The sequence below is a fragment of the Erinaceus europaeus genome, chromosome 15, assembly GCF_950295315.1.
Source record: "Erinaceus europaeus chromosome 15, mEriEur2.1, whole genome shotgun sequence".
Taxonomy (NCBI): domain Eukaryota; kingdom Metazoa; phylum Chordata; class Mammalia; order Eulipotyphla; family Erinaceidae; genus Erinaceus; species Erinaceus europaeus.
In genome coordinates, this window is record NC_080176.1 from 37,695,998 (window position 1) to 37,718,025 (window position 22,028).

General features: G+C 40.5%; 2 protein-coding genes across 10 annotated transcripts in view; one reads left to right on the plus strand and one right to left on the minus strand.

Annotated features, from left to right (window-relative positions):
* Nucleotides 1–220: 220 nt before the first annotated feature.
* CABYR (calcium binding tyrosine phosphorylation regulated) lies at nt 221–17,128 on the plus strand. Of its 5 annotated transcripts, none has more exons than XR_009545057.1 (6): nt 221–370; nt 2,643–2,815; nt 2,909–2,962; nt 11,756–13,074; nt 13,889–13,943; nt 15,082–15,168. XR_009545057.1 is itself a non-coding variant. In XM_060173619.1 (6 exons), coding segments are annotated over exons 2-6 (1,149 nt in total). In that variant the 5' UTR covers nt 225–370; nt 2,643–2,667; the 3' UTR covers nt 17,044–17,128. The 5 variants fall into 5 exon arrangements, 4 of the variants coding, with proteins under 4 accessions (XP_060029598.1, XP_060029599.1, XP_060029602.1 ...); XM_060173619.1 differs by lacking the exon at nt 13,889–13,943 and adding an exon at nt 17,043–17,128 and having other exon boundaries at nt 225–370; nt 11,756–12,097; nt 15,082–15,685; XM_060173615.1 differs by lacking the exons at nt 13,889–13,943; nt 15,082–15,168 and adding an exon at nt 17,043–17,128 and having other exon boundaries at nt 223–370.
* Nucleotides 17,129–17,525: 397 nt separating this feature from the next.
* OSBPL1A (oxysterol binding protein like 1A) overlaps nt 17,526–22,028 on the minus strand; it is a 251,514-nt gene continuing 247,011 nt past the window's right edge. For all 5 annotated transcript variants that reach the window (XM_060173612.1, XM_060173611.1, XM_060173613.1 and 2 more), the window contains one exon: nt 17,526–18,710. In XM_060173612.1, coding sequence (XP_060029595.1) covers nt 18,608–18,710 — 103 coding nt within the window. In that variant the 3' untranslated portion in view covers nt 17,526–18,607. The remainder of the gene's footprint in view (nt 18,711–22,028) is intronic.

The following is a 22,028-nucleotide window of genomic DNA, read 5'->3' on the forward strand; positions in this document are numbered from 1 at the left end:
AAAACCACTGCCCTACATTTCTCTCTCCTAAGAAGTCTTTGTATTTAGACTGAGCGACCACAGGCCCAGGCTCTTGCGGGGCTTGTGGCGGTTTGTCGCCGCCGGTTTCCCCCGAGGCGGTTTGCCTGTCAGCAAAAAACTGGGCACACCTCCCTCCCTGCCGCGCGGAACTTCCGACCTCCGTCCACTTCGACTCCCGATTGGCTGAAATGCCTCCTCCGCCGGCCAATCAGAGCCTTCCTCGAGGAGCAGGTCTTTGTGACACAAGGTCTGACGTCTCTGGAGGGTATAAAAGAACCCTCGGGCTCAGGCGCCCCTCCAGGAGCCACCGGCAAGGGGGCAACGTCTTTAGAGCCTCGCCGGAACGAAGGTGGGACGAGCCTCACCGGAGGCAGTTAAGCCGCAGACCCTCGAGCATCCTGGGTCGATGGCGGGGGCTCCTCCCCGGGGAGGACTGACTGCCCCCCAACCCCCAGCAAGCGGGGCTGAGGCGGGTGGTGGTTGGGTCTGTTTCTGCCTCAGGGGACTCCCCACCTTCCCCACCAGGCAAAGGGCAAGAGGAGCAGAGACTGAGGGTCGGGGGGTCGAGACCCGGACCCAGGACCTAGGGAGGAGGGGCCTGGGCCACTCGCATTGTCTATTGGCGCCGCCTCCTCAACCTGCACCCCGTGGGAGGTGGGGGCTAGGTGTTAAGCTCATCACTGTATTTCTTTTTTTTTTTTTCTTTCCAACTTGCTCCAGGCAGGTTTGGGTTTTTGCCTTGATTGTGTGGGGACCGCGTGACAGGGGTCTTGTAGCCCTCGGTCTAGGACGCTGGGTGACCAGGCGCGCCACCACGTCTGGGTGAGGTTGGGTGCAGCGCCCCTGCCACGGGCAGCCCACCTGGGCCCTGGGGGCCCCTGCCAGGCTGCCTGCAGGAAGGCTCTGGGCTCATGTGTGCCATATGGTCAACGCACACGCACTTGAAATGGACACTGGAGGAACATACCACTTATCCATATCGTAGCATATCCTGCACGGTTTTATTTAACAATGTTTATTTTATATTTGTATCTCTGTCATCACTGGGGGCTTCACAGCTCCAGGAGGACTTTAGATAGACACAGAAAGGAAGAAACCTCAGCATCAAAACTCCCTTGAGTAAGTTTGGGAGCAACTGGAACCCGGGTCTTGCGCTTGACAAAGTTACCCAAGCTATCTTGTCAGTCCTTAATACTTTTTTTTTTTTTTTTTTTTTTTACAGACGGGCTTATTTCAGCAAAGCTGTTGAATGATACTGAGATGTATCAAGGGATTCAGTAAACTTAATTATTCTCAAAGTGGCTGGTCAATACAGATTCTCTCCCCCCCGCCCCCGCCACCCCCACTTCTATTCCAGCCTTTGGGAAGATGAACTGTATTTTTTAAGCATTCAGCCTTTTGCTGTGACACGTTAATTACTTTTTATCAGAGATAAATCCTTTATATAATTGCTCTAACTCAACTGTACCCGCTAGCCCGGTGAAGCTCGTTTATTCGTATTTACTGCAGGGATGTTGTTGAGGACAGGGTTCATTATATAAAACTATTCTCCTGCTTATAAGGACCCATGAGAGAAATTTCTCCTGGGTCTCAGGATCCAGAATAGTAGTTGTTATTCTCCCACGCGACCGATTTTTTTTTTAATGGCAAGAAAACTTAACATTTTAATAATTAACATCTATTCCCTGTTTTGTGATGATTGTTTGGTGACCAGTTATCAAATTGCCACTCCTCACTATGAATATTAAGTACCTATGGCTTTTGGAGGGGCAGCAAACTTCATTGCATTTTATTCTATTTTTTCCCTAACATCACTTTTCCCTTACCATAGATAGTTTTCTCCCCTCCCCTCCTCTTCCCTTCTCTCTCTCACCTTCCCCCTTCTATTTTACACACAGGCAGGCAAACACACCTTTAAGTGACAAGCTCTACAGCTCTGATAATTAGAAGCTATAATATGCAGTACCTTTGATACGACTTAAAATCTAAGTCAAAGAGAAGAAACAAGAACAGAGGTTATGGGAGAAAGAGAAATTAAGTTCCTCTGGTGGTGGGGGTTACTAAAACTACAAATGACTTACACTTACTCTGATTGTTTAAAATAAAATTAAGTCTAAACTTAAAAAAATATATTTAATATATATCAAGTGGGGAAATATTTAGGAAAATGAAGACTAGATCTTGTAGAAATCCTGTTTTGTGACTCTATTTGATGACTAGTTGTTTATGGAATTTGGAAGGTTGCTTGTTGGGAAACAAACTTAATTTTTCTTTTTGAAATTCTGTTACAGAAAATACCAAATTTACAGAACCACATTTATTTGACTTTTGTTATTTATATTTAACATCCTGAACTTCCTGTAGGGCACTGCCCATGGATTTCTGTAGTAGTAGCAGATTACTCATCTGCACATAACATGCTATTCGTAGTGTAAGGTTGTTGTCTCTTTTAAAAACCATAAAAAATTAGTCTATTTTACTAGAATAAATACCTAGAGATTATATTTAAAACTAAATATTTAATAGGGGATAGATTTGTTCTTATAAATTATATTTAACTCATAAATGTTTAGTGAAAAACAAATATACTGTTTATAGGATTTTATTTTTCCTTTTTATAGTTGAGAATATAGACATCCTGCCAAAATGATTTCTTCAAAGCCCAGACTTGTCGTACCTTATGGCCTCAAGACTCTGCTGGAGGGAGTTAGCAGAGCTGTTCTCAAAATAAATCCACCAAACATCACTCAATTTGCAGCAATTTATTTTAAAGAACTTATTATGTTTAGAGAAGGTTTGTTATTCCATTACTTACTTGTTGCTTTGCAAAGAGAGTATTTTAAATTGAGAATTTTATGTATTTTGTTTCCTGTATTTATTCCTTCAGGAAATAATTGTCTGGATATAAAAGATCTGGTTAAACAATTTCATCAGATTAAAAGTAAGTACCACAATTAGTAATAGTTTAATAATACTAGTTATAAATTACTGCTCCATTGCCAGCATACATTCAAATTTAGGAGTGATTCTCACAAATATTTTCTGTATATATGATTACACTGATATCTGTTTATCAATCATACTGCTTTTTTATTATTCAGTTTTTTTAATATCAGGAGACTGGCATTTTGATTCAAATTTTTTAAAATTAAAAAATAGTATTCACCGTTTACAAAACCATTAGTACAATGATCTAGACCTGCAATGAAAACCTAACTCAAATTCTTATATGCCTTGTTTTTTGGGAAATAAAGTAAACCTTAAGAACACTGGATTTTGTGATAATAAAAACTCAAACTGTACATTCATTAGGAATTCTGTATTTCAATAAAATTCTCTTCCTAGTATTATTAATGGAAATTTGGGGTTTTTATTTTTCAATTTACTTTATAGTGGTGCTGGGGATTGAACCTGGGTCCTCAGTGCTGCAATCATGCAACTCTTTTGCATAACCATTATTCTGTCTCTGCAGCCTAGTAGGATTAATATGAAGAAACTCTACATTAACATCCATAAGAGCCATTCCCATCCTGAGAGTTTAAATCTACACCCCATAAGGGAGGACAGGAGATCAGTTAGGCGTCACTAACTGCCTTATTTGTTTTAGGCATCTCACTCTAGTGAAGGCATTTTTCTTGTCCTTCTTATTTATTTTTTAGATATAAATGGAAAGGTAGAGAAGCAGGGAGAAAATGAAATAGTCCATAGTCCTGAAGCTTCCTTCAGTGCTTTTGCACACATGGAAAAACAGCACACTGCACAAGTGAACTATTTTGCTGCCCAAAAGACATTTTCCGTAGACTTTTTCCAGCCTAGTTCTGTGCTAAGAACTGTGTCTTGTGAAAATCACATTCAGTGTGTAAATATCTTAATATGAAAATGAAACTGATTTGAACGGTGACTAATGAAAATTTTCAGAGGGTAGAATTAAGAAAAGGTGAAATTGATGAAAAATTGGAAGATCATTAATAAGAAAAAGGAGATAAAGTGTTAAAATCCCAAGCATGGACACGTGTCTAAAAAAGATAGTAACAAGTTTTTGCCAGAACTTGGTTTTTTTATTATCTTTATTTGTTGGATAGAGACAGCCAGAAATGAAGAGGAAAAGGGGTGATGTGGCGAGAGACAGACACTGCAGCACTGCCTCACCACTCATAAAGCTTCCCCCCTGCAGGTGGGGGCCAGGGGGCTCAAACCTGGGTCCCTGTGCACTGTAACATGAGCGTTCAACTAGGTACACCCACCACGTTGCCCCTTGCTGGAACTTGTGTAGAGAATGGCAACTCATGTTCAGTGTGGGAGATAGCAAAGTCATTCTTAAAATAATGGCTAACCAATTTAGAGTTATTATAGAGAAAGAAAAGATAAGGTCAGTTAGTTACCAGCCTCTCCACCCCCCCATTTTAAATACTTTTATTGGGGCAGGGGTAGTGGTTTATGGTACAATTGTTGATACCTGGGTACAGTTTCTCATCTCCCTGTGATAGTTGTCTGCAGAACACTCTTGCCAACTTAGGACCTTATGCACAAGTACTCACTCCAGTGCCCTCTCTACCTCTGGAGTGCCCCCTTCACCTCTGGAGTTCTTTGTTTTGGTGTAATAGAACACATCCAGTCCAAACTTCATACTGTCTTTTCCCTTTCTATCCTTATTTCTTAAGTTCAATCTATAAGTGAGACAATCTGGTATTTGTATTTCTCTTCCTGTCCAGCCATTTTTAATACTCTACCACTAGCTAAGAGAGAAATTAGGAGTAATTTAGAGGGCTGGGCGGTGGCACACCAGGTTAAGTGCGTATAGTGCGAAGCACAAAGATCCCAGTTCAAGCCTCAGCTCCCCACCTGCAGGGGGGTCACTTCACAAGCGCTGAAACAGATCTGCAGGTGTCTTTCTCTCCCTCTCTGTCTTCCCCTACTCTCTTGATTTCTTTCTATCCTTATCCAACAACAGCAGCAACAACAACAAAAACAGGAAAAAATGGCCACCAGGAGCAGTGGATTCATGGTGCAGGCACTGAGCCCCAGTTATATTCGTGGGGGGAAAAAAAGAGATCAGGAGTAAATTCTAGGAAAATGTGTTTTAAAAAAAGAAGGGATCTGAGGGAGTCAGGTGGTAGTGCAGCGGATTAAGTGCACATGGCGCTAAGCACATGGACAGGCTTAAGGATCCCGGTTCAAGCCCCCGACTCCCCACCTGCAGGCAGTGAAGCAGGTCTGCAGGTGTCTTTCTCTCCCCCTCTCTGTCTTCCCCTCCTCTCTCCATTTCTCTCTGTCCTCTCCAACAACTACAACAGCAATAACAACAACAATAATAACTACAACAAAAGGGAAAAGAAAAAATAATAAAAAGAAGGGATCTATAAAAAACAACTTTACAAAACAAGATTAAAAATAGAAAAAGTACTTTAAGATTTAGAAAAGTGAATTGCTATGGTTCAGGAATATTATTTTGCCGAGTTTGGTTGCACCCCTGTAGGATCCTGATGGTATTCTCAGGTTGCAGTAGAATTTGATTTCTTTTTTTAAAAGCTTTATTTTTATTTATTTATTATTGGATAGAGATAGAAACTGAAAGGGGGTGAGATAGATAAAGAAGGAAAGAGACAAGACACCTGCAGTCCTGAAGCTTCCTCCCTCCCACCCCTGCTTATGGGCACCAGGGGCTTGAACCTGAGTCCTTGCACACTGTAATGAGCACTTTACCAGGTGTGCCAGCGCCTGGCCCCTAAAATTTGATTTGTACCCTGATATAAAAACTAGAACAAGAACATTGGCCCTCTTCCCACCTCGTCTTAAGCCTAGTTTCCAGACCGTTCAAGTTAATGAGGTCTGTATGTGAGTGTGTGTGTGTGTGTGTGTGTGTGTGTATATATCACATCCATCTTTCGTGGCCTTGGTGGCCTCTCTATCAGGAGCTGTTTGAGAGGATTGGCAACTAGTGTGCAGGCTTGCTGTCTGAGAATGGTGATAAAACCAGTGAATCTTTATTATGGAAAGTAACTTTGCAGTTAATGTGTTCATTGAAGAATTGATCCACTAACCAATTTAGGAAGCCGACTAAGTGTCTAGTCTTCGGTCTCTGTCTAGTTCTCACTGAACTAACAGGGCAGCATGAGGAATAAATAGGTGCCTCTATTTTTCTCTTCCAGCAATTGCAGATATCAAAGCAGTTAACATAGTGAACATAGGCAAACCTAAAACTAAGCTCAAGAGTATGATTGCAGAAACAGAATAATCTCTAGGCCGTGGAGCTTTTTGTAGTTTACCAGAGTGATGGGAAAATAAGGTCTAAGTGTGGCCAGAAATACAGAATTTGGTGGCATTATAATATCAGTTTGATTAATTCGCCTGCCTTTTGTTGTTTTGAAGGACAGTGTCTGTTAACATAGGTCCTATCACAGAGGCTGTGGGAGCAGCCTCTATATCGAGGGAAGGATCGTTCTGGACTAATGAGAGGCTGTCTGGGGATTTCCAGGCACCATAAGGTGCCTCCCCTCTTCCTATCTAGTTTAATTCCCCAACTGGCATTCCTTTGGGAGCTCTGAGTAAATTTGGCTGCAGGGTTGTTCAGTTCTCTACTATAAAAATGTAGGTGTAATAGGTGGCATCTTCTTCCTCTAAACAGAACTTCCCTGGTGTGAATCTCAGAGTTAAATATGGGTGGCAGAACCTAAAGTACCTTCTTTACACATGCTCACTCTGTAGGTTCCAAGGATGAAATAATAAGAGTTTTTCTTGGGAACTAAATCAGATACTGCTTATTCTGGTCTGTCAGTCTCTTTACCTGTGGCTAGATCAGAATAAAGACAACACCAGACCTTAGAACATGGTGATGTGGGCAAGATAAAAATCTAGGTAGTGCAGCAGGTTAAACGCAGGTGGCACAAAGCGCAAGGGCAGGCATAAGGATCCTGGTTTGAGCCCCCAGCTCCCCACCTGCAGGGGAGTCTCCACAAGCAGTGAAGCAGGTCTGTAGGTGAATATCTTACTCTCCCCCTCTCTGTCTTCCCCCTCTCTCCATTTCTTTTTGTCCTATCCAACATGATGACAACAACAATAACTACAACAATAAAACAACAAGGGCAACAAAAGAGAATAAATAAATAATAAATATTTTTTAAAAAAGATAAAATCTAACTGGCATTCCTAATGAACTGGTTCCCACGCTTCTCCCAGATCATCAGATGAAAGTATGAAAGTGTACTGGAGATGCTGTATTCTCCACATTATCTCCTGATTGGCGAGTCCACTTCCTGGTGGCAGTATTAGTCAGCTGCCCACACACAGAGGAAACCATGGAGATAAAAGAACATCCCTGTACATATCATTTGTTTCATTTAAAATTCCATTTTGGGGATTTTATTCTAAGAAATGCCCCATTTTTTGGAAATCACATCGTGGAATCAACACTGTTTACCCATACACTCAGTATCTTCAGAATTTCTTGTAAATGAGGCTGGGTTGTAGCTCAGTGTTTGAGCACCTGTGTTGCAAGTTATGAGGCCCTGGGTTCAACCCCAGGCAGCACCTTCCAGAGAAGTGTCAGACAGAATCACATGATGGAGACAGGATGGGGAAAAGAATCAGACTTTTCTGTTTCTCATCATCTCCCCCATTTTCCAGAGCCTGTGATTAAGACTATCAATCCTGCTCTACCCAGTCTTCTGAAGTTTCCCCATTTCACCCACATGTGCCTACTTCCACAGCAGCTCATGAAGTAAAATGCTTGGCTCCTCTTAGTTTTCTACAATTTGACTAAACAGCTCTTTCTCACTACTAAAGGGATCAGTGAAAGCTCCTTAACTTCGTAATCTTCATTAATTCAATCATTAGCTGAGGGGTTATTTAAAAAAAAAACATAAGAAATATTTTTTTAAATCATAAAGTCATCTCTTACATCCCACCATTTAGTATATATGAGGAAAAGAAGGGAGAGAAGGGAATGGCATTTTTGGATGCCCTGTTTTGTCATAGGCTCTTAGACTGTATCTTGTCAATTAAGAGTTATAAAGCATGTGGCATCCTTGCAATTTTATTCAAAGGGAGTCTGATAATTTGGATTGGTAAATTAGTTCTAAGCTTCTAGTTATTAATTGGTAGAGTTAGTATCTAAACTTAGATCTTCCTGGTGACATGACTCATGCATTTATTTATTTTTATTGCCTCCAAATTTATCACTGGGGCTCAATGTCTGTGTAACAAATCCACTTCTCCTGGTAGCAGTTTTTTTTTTTTTTTTCTGTTTTTGGGTAGAGACAGATTGAGAGAAGAGGAGGAAATAGACACATACAGCACTTGTGAGGCCTCTCCACCCATCCTCACCTCCCACAGAGGCATGGCTTGAACCCAGGTCCAAACCCATGGTAATGTGTGTGCTATGCTTGGTGCACAACTGCCTGTCCCCAACTCACGCTTTTTCCAAAATAGAGAAACATTCCACAACCCTCTAGGATAAGTCTTAAATTCGTGAGCCTGAACAGTGAAGGAAGGAAAACTATAGCTGTTTTTCCACAGTACCTTCCACAATTTCACTTCTTAGTCCCTGCTACCTTCTTGTGTAGAACTCAAAGCCCACCTTTTCTTTTTTTAAAAAAGTACTGATAATATGATTTACAAAATTATAAGATAGCAGGGGTATACTTAAGCACTGTTCCCATAACCAGAGTTCTGTGCCCCATTCCCTCCACTGGAAGCTACAGTAGCCCAACGTCACAGATATGGGCTATTATTTCTATGACTATATATTTGCTCATTTTTCCCCCAATGGTCACCTTCTCTTCCCTTCCAAGTCATACTTAAACCTATTACTACTTCCAAATGTCCTTCCTTTTTTCCTCTTTTCTCTGGAGTGATAGAATTGAAGTTCAGAGCCCTCTGTTGATTTTCACTCTGTAATTTCTGTTCCACTGGGAGTATGGACCAAATTATTTTTGGGATGCAGAAGGTAGGAGTTCTGGCTTCTGTAATTTCTCCTCTATTAGCTATGGGCATTGGCAGATTGAAACATACCCACAGCTTGTTTCTATCTCTCCCTACTGGAGTAGAGCTCTGGAGATAAGAGATTCGAGGGTTCATTGGTTATAAAGTCCAACTTTTGTTAATTCTTTTTTTTTTTGCCTCCAGGGTTATTGCTGGGGTTCCATGCTTACAAGTCCTCTGCTCCTGGAGGCCATTTTTTTCACATTTTTGTTGCCCTTATTATTATTATCGTTGTCATTGCTGTTGTCATTGTTGGATAGGACAGAGAGAAAGCGAGAGAGGAGGGGAAGACAGAGAGGGGAAGAGAAAGATAGACACCTGCAGACCTACTTCAGTGCTTGTGAAGTGACTCCCCTGCAGGTGGGGTGCCGGGGGCTTGAACCTGTATCCTTAAACCGGTCTTTGTGCTTCGACTCGACTGCTGTGCTAGTGCCTGGCTCCCAACTTCTGTGAATTTTGATCTTTTCACCACTCAGTAACAATGGTAATGGTTTCTCCATCCCAGTGGCAAATTAGATCACACCACCAGTTTCACCTTGTACACTCTAAGCTTGAATCCATTTTCCAGTATCAGTCCTATCTTAACATTACCTTCTTTTGAAAAATCTAGAAGACATAGCATACAGGGCTCGGGCAGTAGTGGTAGTGCAGTGTGTTAAGCGCATATGGCACAAAGCACAAGGACCAGTGTAAGGATCCTGGTTTGAGCCCCCAGTACCCAACAACAATGACATCAATAACAATAACAACAACAGACAAGGACAACAAAAGCAAAAACATAGCCTCCAGGAGCAGTGGATTTGTAGTGCAAGTACCGAGCCCCAGCAATAACCCTGGAGGCAAAAAAAAAAAAAAAACCTAGTCACCTGGATCACCAGCTGAATTACCATTGATGTTTCAGATTAACATTTTTGGCTTAGCCATATAGTAGCTAAACTGTTACAAATTTCTTACTGGTCATTGGGTCCAATTTCAATTCTTACATGGTATCATACATGTAGTACATAGTTTTATATATATGTATTTTTTATATATATTATTATCTTGTATTATTTACATTAAGTTCTTTTTTTTTTTTACTTCAGAGCACTGCTCAGCTCTGGCTTATGGTGGTGTGGGAATTTGAACCTGGGACTTTGGAGCCTCAGGCATGAGAGTCTCTTTGCATAGCCATTATGCTATCCACCCCTGCCCCATATTGTCTTAGTATTGCGTCAAATTCCATTTTTTGTACTTATTTATAGTTGATTATACATACTTGTGATGATACACTTAGAAAAGGGATACCTCTATTTTAGGCTCACCTAAACTATTGCTACTGCTATTTTGTACTTTGCATTTTTTCCTTGAACGGGAATGGGTATTGCTTATTTACCTAGGCAGGGTGTTAATGTGTACCAAGTTTTAAAAAGTTTTATATATAAAAAAAAAGTTGCTGAACTTATGCCATATAAATAATGTGTCAGATCAGCTCTATGCAGGCTAAGTAGGGACTGCAGTGACGACCCAACTCCTAGATTAGATTGGGTTCTTGAAACTGCTCACTGGAGGGAGAAAGACCTTTTTGAGGTCTTGAATAGGTGTGGGGTGGGTGGATCAGTCTAGTCAGTTCAGCTTGGTTTTTGTCAAGGTCATCATTACCTTTGCTGTACTGCAGGTCTTATTACTCCAGCACTGGCTTGCTGAGAGCAAGGCTGGACATGTGGAGGGTGTTTCCCTCTCAGTTCCAACCTTCTCTTGAGCTGGGGTGGGGGGACTCTCGCTGTGTCCTTGCTCTCTGCCCCCACCTTATTCAGTGTCAGGATGTTCTGGACTCATCTGAGGTTGAAATGGCCCTTGAGTGCATGAGACTTATGGATGGGACTTTCCCACTGCTCTGGTAGGTGGCATTTGACTCTGCCTTATGTCACTGGTGAGGTCTTAAGCCAGTGATTCCTTTATCTGCCCCTATGCTAAGAAACCTTGTGTTGGTTTTGGTATGGGATTTCTCTGGACTTCTCTGCTTCCATGTGAAGCTGATGGAAAAGTGCTTGTGAGAGAGTGAACTGTCCATGGTTCTGGAATCTAAGATTATTCCAGACTGATATCCTGGTATTCTTTTGACATTTACTAGAATGTTAAGGTGTCTTCCTTCCCAGCTAATACAACATAATTTTCCCCCCTTATTTATGTTTCCAGAGTAGACATTCTTGTGTCTGTGGTCCCTTTTTCTATAAAGGGAAATTAGTTAACTTAATAGCCTTGTGGCTTCAACTCTCTCGTGATTAAAGTTCTAATTTTGTGGTTTATCTCAATTTTCCTTATTGTTGCAATACAACCAATGTTTTTTTAGTTTTTATATCTTAAACATAGGTCCAGGATTGTTTAAATTAGAGCAGAAGATGGAGTCTGATTATTAGATCAGTTTTACTACTGCTAAGACTCACTCAATAAATTAACTCAGGTTATCTTTTGATTGAATGAGCACAAAAATATTCCCCAACTCATGGCAGTTCTTATTAACAATTTTTCTAACTTAAGATGCTGCTAAAACTGTCCATATCTGGTAGCAAGCAAGGTATGATACTCTCTAGTGATGCTGGCAGTAGCCATAAGATTCCACTCCCAGTTGACATTCTTGACAATATTTCCAATGTGGGTTTAGTATGGTGTAACTCTATGAAATGTCTAAGATCTGATACTTAACCCACTATTTACTTCTCAAACATTCTTTTTTGAGGGGAAATATGATTATTAACCCATGTGACTATTTTAGTAGAGAAGTGGACAGAAGGAACGGCACAAGAGAAGAAACCAGAATGTGTAAAAGGACCAGAAAAGATACCTGTAGTTCCTCAAGAACCTGAACGGATGGAAAAATCTACGGACACAGAGGAAGACAATATAATGGCACCACTCTTCAGCCACAAAACCACTCAGTTCCCATCTGTTTATCCTGCAAACATAGAGTATGAGGAGCCGGCCGAAGCGGTTAGTGGCTTGAAATCAGCCACGCCCAAGACCGCCAGCCCGTCCTCATCGCCGCCTCCAGCAGCTGTCTCTCCAGAGCTTGCCTATGTTCCAGCTGACCCAGCTCAGTTTGCAGCTCAGATGTTAGGTAACGTTTCATCTATTCATTCTAATCAATCTGACGTTTTAATGGTGGATGTAGCAACAAGTATGCCTGCCATGTCCAACGAGGTGCTGTACTCAGAGGCTGCTGAAGATGGCGTGGTGGCCCCTCCTGCGCTGCACGCTGCAGAGGTGGCATCAGAGCAGGGTCTGAGGCAAACATCTATCCATGTAGATTCAGGTTCTAAAGGCTTTGAGGCTGAACCATCAACGTTCCCCTTGCAGGATGAACAAGAACCTCCTGCTAATGCTCCAGTTCCCGAGGTCCCTTTGCAGTCTGACACGCAGGTCACATCAGCCGTATCATCTGTCTATACAGAGGAGCCTGTGGTTGGAGGAGCTGAGTATGTGGAGCAAGTGTCAGAACCAGTAGCCGTCCCTCGCATATCATCAGTCTATAATGATGAGCCCGTGGTTGAAGGAGTCACTTACGTTGAGCAAATGCCAGAACAAGTAGCTGCCCCTCTTACTGATTACTTTGCTCGTCTTAAAGGAAATGAGCAGTCACCACAAGTTAGTCCCAGACCCGTAGTAGACCAGAAAGCCTCAGTCCTGTCTCAGAAATCTGAGGGTTCTGCAAAAGGTTCACAAGAGAATGTGACATATGATTCCTCAGTGCATGTGGAGGCAGAAGCGACAATTATACTATCTGGCACCTCTCTGAAAGGTCAGCCTGAACAAATCCTGGAAGTAGACAGCTCTGCCAAAACAGTAAGCTCTGAAAAGTCTCTGCAGCTAGAAGTGGAGATCATTGCACAGGTCCCTAGCAAAACTGGGCAGGAGTCAAGGGCAAGCTCTGCGACTCAGGAGATGGAGGCCTACTCTGTGTCCTCGGGGCTGGCTGCACAGGCAGCACCCTCGGGCACTTCTGTAAAGGCAGCCCGTGGCTCCTTCCCTCCTGTTCCAGAAGGTCTTGCGGAACCGGAAGGGGAAGCAGCACCTGACGAGGTTTGATGGACTCAGGTAAGAAAATTAAATGCTTACAAAATAAAGAATTACATTTCAGGTGACAACTGTGTTTCATGCGACCATATATAAACAGGTTCCCTGCAGGCTGGCCTAGGGTCTTTATCTTCAGTAGTTTTTGAAAATGTCAAGCCTATTTAAAAACTTGTTGTATTTGAGAGTTTACACGCACCGGTGATTTAAAAGTGAAACCACAGATGTCTGTTGTTAGCTACTAGCAATCTGAATACTCTTTTGCAGAACTCTGATTGTGGAGTGTTGGTTTCAATATTTTCACTTGTGGATGTGAAGTCAAACTACAGCAATGCATTTATGTAGGCTGTGACATTTAAAGGGTGAAAGAAATGGTGGTGTGTTCAACTCTGCTTTCGCACGGAGTCAGAAGAGTTCTGCAATAAGGTTTGGGGAGCGGGGTCAAGCACTCATTTCCTGGGAGCCCCCCCACCTCCGAAGCTGACAGAGCAGCACCACAGCTGGATGGAGAGACGAGGTTATACTAAAGTTCTGCCACACACGGCCGCAAGGAGGTAGCTGCAACAGAAACACAGGCAGCATCTGAGGAACAGTGAAGGAAGTTCAGGTGACTGGCTTCCCTTTCTCATCCCCTTGCTTAGTGCCTAAGTGAAGCTGCTTTCTTGGCTGCTGGACTTTATCGCCAGTGTTTTATGTGACACAGATCTGCTCTGACCTCCATCTCTTAGCTGTTTATGGTATTTGACCTACCCGTGCTCCTACCTCACTTAAACAAGCTCAAGGGGTAGATGGGGCAGATGGGCCGTGCGCCAACCAACCTCCTCCATTCCTTTTGCAGAAACTCTTCCAACTTGGACTCTTACTAGAACCAAAATGAAGTACTATTCAAGCAGGTAATTAGAGATCAAATTCTGTCTGGCAGTGTGGCAGGGATTCTGTACAGCTGAAAAGGCAGAGGGCAGCGTTGGAAGTATAGTCTGTGGGACTGGCATACTTGTGGCTCAAGCAGCACTTTCATACTAGGTGACTGTTCCCAAGTACTTATCCTTTTCATGCATTAGAAATAGTTAACAACAAAGACTGAATTGTTAAACTGTAGAAACTGAGGACTTGGCTTGTGAATATTTTTGATGACCTAAAGAAACTCAGTTGAAATTATTGAGAATACATCAGGTTAATCAGGAATAGACTGTCTAGTCAGTGCTTGAAAGGTGGACTCAACACATCTGAAAAGTAGAAACATCAGGAAGTTTTTCTCCATATTCTCATCTTCTAGGACTCAGTCTCTAAGACAGTACTTGGTATAAGTAGGTGGATGGTCCTTTCAGATCTCTCTCTCTCTCTCTCTCAAAAGAACACCTGTGGGATCTTAAAAGAACACCTGTGGGACCAAGCAAGCTTTTCCTTGCCACTTAGAATCTGTGATTTCTAACTCTGTCTGAAAAGGGCTTTCCATGGGATTCTGAGTGGTGTGAATTAGTGGAGGATTAACAGTGCCTGTGAAGGACTAGAGACAATTTGATTATGTGGTCAGAAGACGGCACCTTGTTCTAACTCCTTTAGTTGGGGAGCGGAGGGGGAGAAAGCAAAAAAGAAATCATCGTGCAGATGCATTAACCTTTTTGTTTTTCTCAGTGGTTTAGCACTCTTCAATTCTTGTTTTTTTTTTTTTTTTTGTAAAATCAAATGTCTGTCGCTTCTCTGTCTCCTGAGGACCCTACAGAAGCCATGTCTAAGGTCTAAGTACCTGTAAACAGCTATTTAGAATGAGATTGCTACCTCAGCCACAACTCTATTGCCTCTGCCGCATACTATCACAACCCAGTTTTCCCCTTTCAACTGTAGAGAATCTCGTTGCTTACACATTACCAAACACAATTTAACCCTCTCTATAGCATGCTTTATCGCACATATTACTACAGCTATGTTTTATGTAAAATTTATGTAAAATTTTTTTACAAAGACATTTCTGTGCATAGCGCCTGATACAGAGACCAACCCTTTAATACCTGCACATTTTTTTTTTTTTAGCAATAGCAGCAAGCGAAGCAGGACAACCACCACCATATTCTAACATGTGGACCCTTTATTGTCTAACTGATATGAATCAACAAAGTCGCCCATCACCACCACCTGCGCCTGGGCCTTTTCCCCAAGCAACCCTCTATTTACCTAATTCTAAGGATCCACAGTTTCTGCAGCATCCACCGAACATTACTTCTCCAACTTATATGATGATGGACGACAGCAAGAAGACCAGTGCCCCACCTTTTATTTTAGTAGGCTCAAATGTTCAGGAAGCACAGGATTGGAAACCTCTTCCTGGACATGCTGTTGTTTCACAGTCAGATGCTATGAAGAGATATGCTGCAGTACAAGTACCTATTGCTGTTCCTACAGATCAGAAATTCCAGAAACACACCCCAAATTCCCAGAGTGGTAGTCCTCCTACAAGTAGACAAGATGTCCCCAGACCACAAAGTCCAGTATTTCTTTCTGTTGCTTTCCCAGTAGAAGATGTAGCCAAAAAAGGTTCAGGATCTGGTGACAAACACACTCCCTTTGGAAGTTACGGTATTGCTGGAGAAATTACCGTGACTACTGCCCATGTTCGCAGAGCAGAAAGTCAAAACTGGTAGGTAAATATTCCTACCATTGTATCTGGGTCTAAATAATCTTTCAACATTTTGAATGGCTGACCTAGAGATTGATCTAGTAAAAAAATGATACTGAGATGAGATAGCAGCAGTAAGTTGGGGCATGCCCTGTAATTTGAATTACTAACTCCAGCTTTCTTACCACCAGTCACTGATAAATATGTATTCTTACTACCAATTACAAATGCATAGAAGGTGCAGTGAACCATGATTTATTCCAAGGCCTAATCCATGAACTAAACCAGCAAATTCATTCACCTTTGCATACCTGGGTCTGTGTCCAGGCTCATGGAAGATGCTAAAAAGGAGACATTTAAAAAATATTACAATGTTCAAGTTATAATTTTATAAAGTCTGTGATCTTTTTAGAGACATGTTTAAGGGGGGAGCAGAGAAAAATAGGACTTGGGAACAGCTGGAGAACAAGGTAAGAGATTAGAGATTATATATGGAACACTCAATCACTGTTAGAAAATTTTGTTCTCTTTCAAAAGTGAATTTTTACAGTAGGATGGATAGATGGGAGGCACATTACAATTCTGAAGCAATTACAAGAATTAACCACAGTTTTATCATAAACATATTTTTTAGATTTTCATTCAACCAGTACTTAGTATTGTGTCCTATGGTACACTCTCAGCCCCTATATGTGTTCAATAGTGTGTAAAAACATGGAGCCTACACCTCGGTAGGGGAGATGGACCCAAAATAAGCTACAATAAGTATTTTGAAGGACGTAGGGTACTCATAGAGTTCCTCCTCTGTCAGAAGGATGTTCAGGCTCAGATGTAAACTGAGACCTGTGTATGACTGCCAGCTTCACAAAGAGCCCCAAAGCCCAAGGCAGGAAAAAGCATGGGTGTCTGAGGCCTTGGAGGAAGCAGAATAGAGAAGGGATCGATCAAATGAACCGAGGGCTTCTGCGTATAAAGAGAAGTGATCTGGACTGCAGGTTTAGTGGGAAGCCCAAAGAATGCGATCTTCCTGGCTTTTATGAGGAAAAGGATTACAAGTCGGTGTGTGTGTGTGGGGGGTTGTCAGTGAAAGAAATAGGGAGACTAGTAGTCAATACACAGCACAGCTCATTGAAACAATTTGTGGATATTGCAAGCTGAATACCTGATGGGTCCTAGTACTATATAGTTAATATATTTATGACAATCCAGTTATCAGAATATCTTGGTGTTGAACTGAGCATTCATCCTCTTTTTAGACTTTAAGTGGAATGATAAAAATGATAATTAGGGCAGGAAGGCAGACCACACCCTGCTGACCTTTTATCACTTCGCATGTTCAGTTTCACGATTAAACATTTCATGATATTATTCCTAACAGATGCCCAAATGACGCTGTTTGAGTCAACGTTCAAGGTGGAGTCTGCCGCCAAGCGTAATGTATCAATAAACTTCATGCAAGCATAACACCTTGTATTTCTGCCTACTTTGTAATTTAGAAGGTACAACACAGAAGGGCTTAAAACTAGCAGAGTTGTGAGAAAAAATTTCTCTTACATATGTATTGTAAAAAATTAAAAAAAAACAACTCTAGTGTTCAAGATACAAGATACAGGTTCTCTACTCACTGATAATTCTTTGTGAAGTCCTACCAAAGAGAGTAGTACCTTGCCACAATATTATCTGAAACCAGAGGATATGAAGCCCTAACTTCTGACATTGTGCATGTGAGCTGTGTGTGTGTCGGGGGGAGGTCGGGGGGGGGGGAGACAGTTCTTTGGTCCTGCAGACTAGCACACAGATTTCTTTCTAAGGATACTCTTCAGAATTTAGGGTAGTACTTGAAAGACACCACACTTAGGGGGAATATTCTATTACCTTTATTTAGCAGCAGGTAGATTATTCATTTTTAACACTTGTTAGCTTAAAGACAGCAATAGAATTACTGGTATCTACCTAAGGCCTCTTGAAGCATTACCTCAGTCTAGAGTTGTATAGATATATACTATAAAATAAATTTACCCCAATTAAAGGGGTAAAGCTACTACTATACAGTAGGTCTCCATATAAGTGTACAGGTGCCTTGCAAATTTGAAATGCACAAGACCTTCTTTTATATAGTATGATCCTTATAATACATATATAAGTGCAAATTTATCTGGTGGAACTTGCCACTGGAAGATGAAGCACTTGAAAAAGTTTTTTATTATGCACCCATGGTGATTAAATCTATTTCTAAAGTACTTCTGTAAATTGCTAGATTTTATACACATTTTCAAATCAAACAAGTACAATTTAAACACTAATTCTAATGTCATTGATTACACAAAGTTGTAAAAGTAACTTCAGAGCAGTAAAATAAGCTAATACCTTTTCCAGCTTTAATTATTCAAAAATTTCATATCAGGAATACCTACTCTGAGTATTCAGACATTTCCTTTTCTTTTTGGAGTTGGAAAGTGGTAAAGGTGAAAGTACTAGTATGAAGAAAAGCCATCTTATCAATATAGTCTTCATAAAATGACATAGCTTTATAAGCACATAAATATTGTATTTCTAGGTTACATCTAGAACATTCAAGCATGACAGAATAAAAATATTTAAAATTACTAGATTTGGGATCATTATATAACTCCATAAAGTTAAGGTTACATTTAGATATAAACCTTCATTCAATATGGCAACAGGCAACCATAAAAATCATATTCTCCAGCAGTTCCTATTACATCTCTATAAAATGGTATTCCAAATAAGTACATTTGGATAGCAAAATAACCCATTGGTTCTAAGACTTTCATCAGCAATGTCACCTTAGGTATGATTTCTGTAGCAAGTTATTTCAAGAATTTTTTTTTTAAATGATGAGTAGAAACCAAGGAAAAGATTGACAAACATAGGCTTAAGACATATGTGTAGATTAACCCGATTCCCCGGCTTGTTTTGCATCTAATAAATATCAGGCAAACTGAAGTAGTTTCTGTCCCAGTAGCTGCCTGAGTACAGCCAGTCCTGTGCTCCATTGTGGGGATTAGGGCCTTGATGGAACCACCTGTTAAAAGAAAGGACAAGCTTTGTGTAACTGCTACTTCAATAGCTCAGAAGTACCTCCCTGCTGTAGTAATTCACTGCATTTTCTTAGCTAGGGACTTCCAGAGCCTGAAAAAGCTACACATCTTCTTTTAAAAGTATAGGTATATAGAGTAATATTCCAAAAGTGAGAGAACATACAAAGTTTGTGTTTTTCCATAGCATCTACCAATAATACTTTAGCAAAGGTCTGATCTTCTGTCTAGAAAGATTGTCAGATGTAATTTGTAATAATAAAAGAAAAAAACGATGCAATTTGTCTTATACTCTAGGCCTATCTTTTCCATTAGAAGCTATTACTTTAAGCAACGAAGGATCAAGTTAAGGAAATTCACTTTTATAATATACACCCACGGTAGTATGTATGGAGTCTGATTAAGAGAAAAAGCTTCCTGAGTTTAATAACCAAAATATATAATGAGCTTGCCAAACTCAACAAGAAAAATGACCCCAGCCAAAAATGGGGAGAGGACATGGACAGAATATTCACAGAAGAGATCCAAAAGACCGAGAAACACACGTAAAAATATTCCAAGTCTTTATCAGAGAAAAGCAAATAAAGACAATGAGATATCATTTCACTCTGTGAGAATGTCATACATCAGAAAAGGTAGCAGCAGCAAACACTGGAGAGGTTGTGGGGTCAAAGGAACCCTCCTGCACTGCTGGTGGGAATGTCAGTTGGTCCAACCTCTGTGGAGAATAGTCTGGAGAACTCTTCGAAGGCTAGAAATGGACCTACCCTATGATCCTGCAATTCCTCTCCTGGGGATTTATCCTAAGGAACCCAACACACCCATCCAAAGAGATCTGTTTACACATATGTTCTTATCAGCACAATTTTTAATAGCCAAAACCTAGAAGTAACCCATATGTTCAACAACAGATGAGTGGCTGAGCAAGTTGTGGTATATATACACAATGGAATACTACTCAGCTATTAAAGACAGTGACTTGGTTTTCAGCCAATCTTGGATGGAGCTTGAAGAAATGTTAAGTGAAATAAGAAACGGAAGGATGAATATGGGATGATGTCACTCTCAGGCAGAAGTAGAAAAACAAGATCAGAAAAGAAAACACAAGTAGAACCTGAACTGGAATTAGCATACTACACCAAAGTAAAAGACTGGGGTGGTGGTGGGGGTGGAAAATACAGATCCAAGAAGGATGACAGAGGACCTGGTGGGGGTTGTATTGTTATATGGAAAACTGGGAAATGTTATACATGTACAAACTATTGTATTTACTGTTGAATGTAAAACATTAATTCCCTAATTTTTTTAAAAAAGAGAAAACGCTTCCTTAACTATCAAAGCTTTGACTTACAAATAGGAAACTAAAATGTCAGAGGTGTGTCAAACTTGTCCAAACTAGCAATCTGATATAAAACTGAAGTCTGATCTTGAAGACTATCCTTTTTAAATTATGATATTCTAAGGCATTTATACTACAATCTACAGTCCACTGAAATTAACTTTGTGGGTCTCAATTTTCTCCATTATAATAAGAATGCTGATGTTTCATCTAGTTTTTAAGTTTCTAGCCTGTCTCATTTAATTCTAGAAAGACTGTCTTGGTCATCTTCATGCTCTTTAAAACATGTCACCCATTCCCCATTGTCCTGTTTTAAGTGACAGAAATGAAAAATTAACTTGCACAAAGGGTTCACAATTTTGTGCAAAAAAAAATAATTGGATGAGTACTCAAAACTAGGAGATGCAGACTTTAAATCATCAACTCTGCAGTTCTTTTCTTTAGCAAAATGTTTGAATTCTCCCTAAGGACAAGCATTCCTTCAAAGGGAGGCCTGAAGACACAGGCTTTAGAGAATTTTGATTACTTGGGAAAAAGAAAACATCCTATTGTTATTAAAGCTTAACTTTCTGTGAAATGTCTCTTTGCTACTTTGGTGTTTTTCTCCATCTCTATTCTGTGCAGGAATAGTAAAACCCATGGCACAGAACCTATGACTTGGCTTTATTATTATTATTATTATTATTATTATTATTATTATTATTATTTCTATGATGGCTAGTTTCTGAAACCAGCAGAAAGTGTCCCTACCCTTATTTCTACTTAAAGTAGACCAAACTATGCAAAATTACACACTCAGGACAAGAATCTAGTTAGTGTATGAATGTGCAATATTGGCATGACTGGGACAGCACTACAACACATTCTTTTGAGAAACAAGATTATCTTTGTATATTCACATAGGAACTACTGATGAGTTCTGGAAGAAAGCATGTTAAAGCTCCAATGCACACCTAACAAACTTGGTCTCTAGTGTTCATTTTCAGGCCACTAAAAAGCTATTTAAAGTTCTTTGCTTTTTTTTTTTATTTTAAGATTTTGTTTGTTAATGAGAAAGATAGTAGGAGAGAAAGAACCAGGTATCACTCTGGTACATATGCTGCTGGACATTAAACTCAGGACCTCATGCTTGAGAGTCCAATGCTTTAACCAGTGTGCCACCTCCTGGACCACAGTTCTTTGCTTTCTTAATGCAAAAATTTATCAGAAAAAATTCTCAATGGCCTTTCTGCTTATGTGATATACTTGAAAATGTGATGAAAGTAAAGGAGTTGGGCTGGGGAGATAGTTTTCTGGTTTTGCAAAAGACTTTCATGCATGAGCCTCCAATGTCCCTGATTCAAGTCCCAGCACCATCATAATCCATTGCTCAGCAGTTATCTGTATCTCCCTTATAAAAATAAAAGACATTTTTTAAAAAGTAAAGTAATTCATTAGAAATGTAGTTTGAAGCCGGGTTTCCTGCAAATGAAAAATATCCAAGTTAACAAATACTTTCAGCAGAAATCATAGTAAAGCAATATGATTCTGCCCAAATGATTAATAAAAATGATTCTGATTACAAGTCTCAGGCTTAGTAGCTGTGCTCCTGCACACAAACCCTGAATGAAGTTCAGCCTTGGGTTTCCTCCTGTACAGCCAAGGGGATTCTGGGTAAGAGATTTTTTTTTAAACTATTTCACATAGTTCTAGGGAGCCAGGGCATGTTCAGGGTTGAAGAAGTTAAGAAGTGGCCAAGAGCCTTCCTTTATTCAGCCACAATAATTACGGTTCCAAGTGTTCTTGACTTTCTCATTCTTTATGCGTTAATTGACAAAAATGCTATGCTACCTACTTACCGATGCTAACAAGTCAAAAGACACCAGGCTAGTTAATATCTAAGGTTATTCTAATAAGTCTCTTTCTCAATATGTGGAAGGGATACCAGAATGTCTACTTGCAAAATCATGCCTCTATCTGAGTTAAA

Coding starts and splice junctions, on each gene's coding strand:
- CABYR (XM_060173615.1), top strand. CDS start 2,668: ATGATTTCTTCAAAGCCCAGACTTGTCGTACCTTATGGCCTCAAGACT. Junction 2,816..2,908: donor ACTTATTATGTTTAGAGAAG/GTTTGTTATTCC, acceptor TTATTCCTTCAG/GAAATAATTGTCTGGATATA. Junction 2,963..11,755: donor ACAATTTCATCAGATTAAAA/GTAAGTACCACA, acceptor TGACTATTTTAG/TAGAGAAGTGGACAGAAGGA.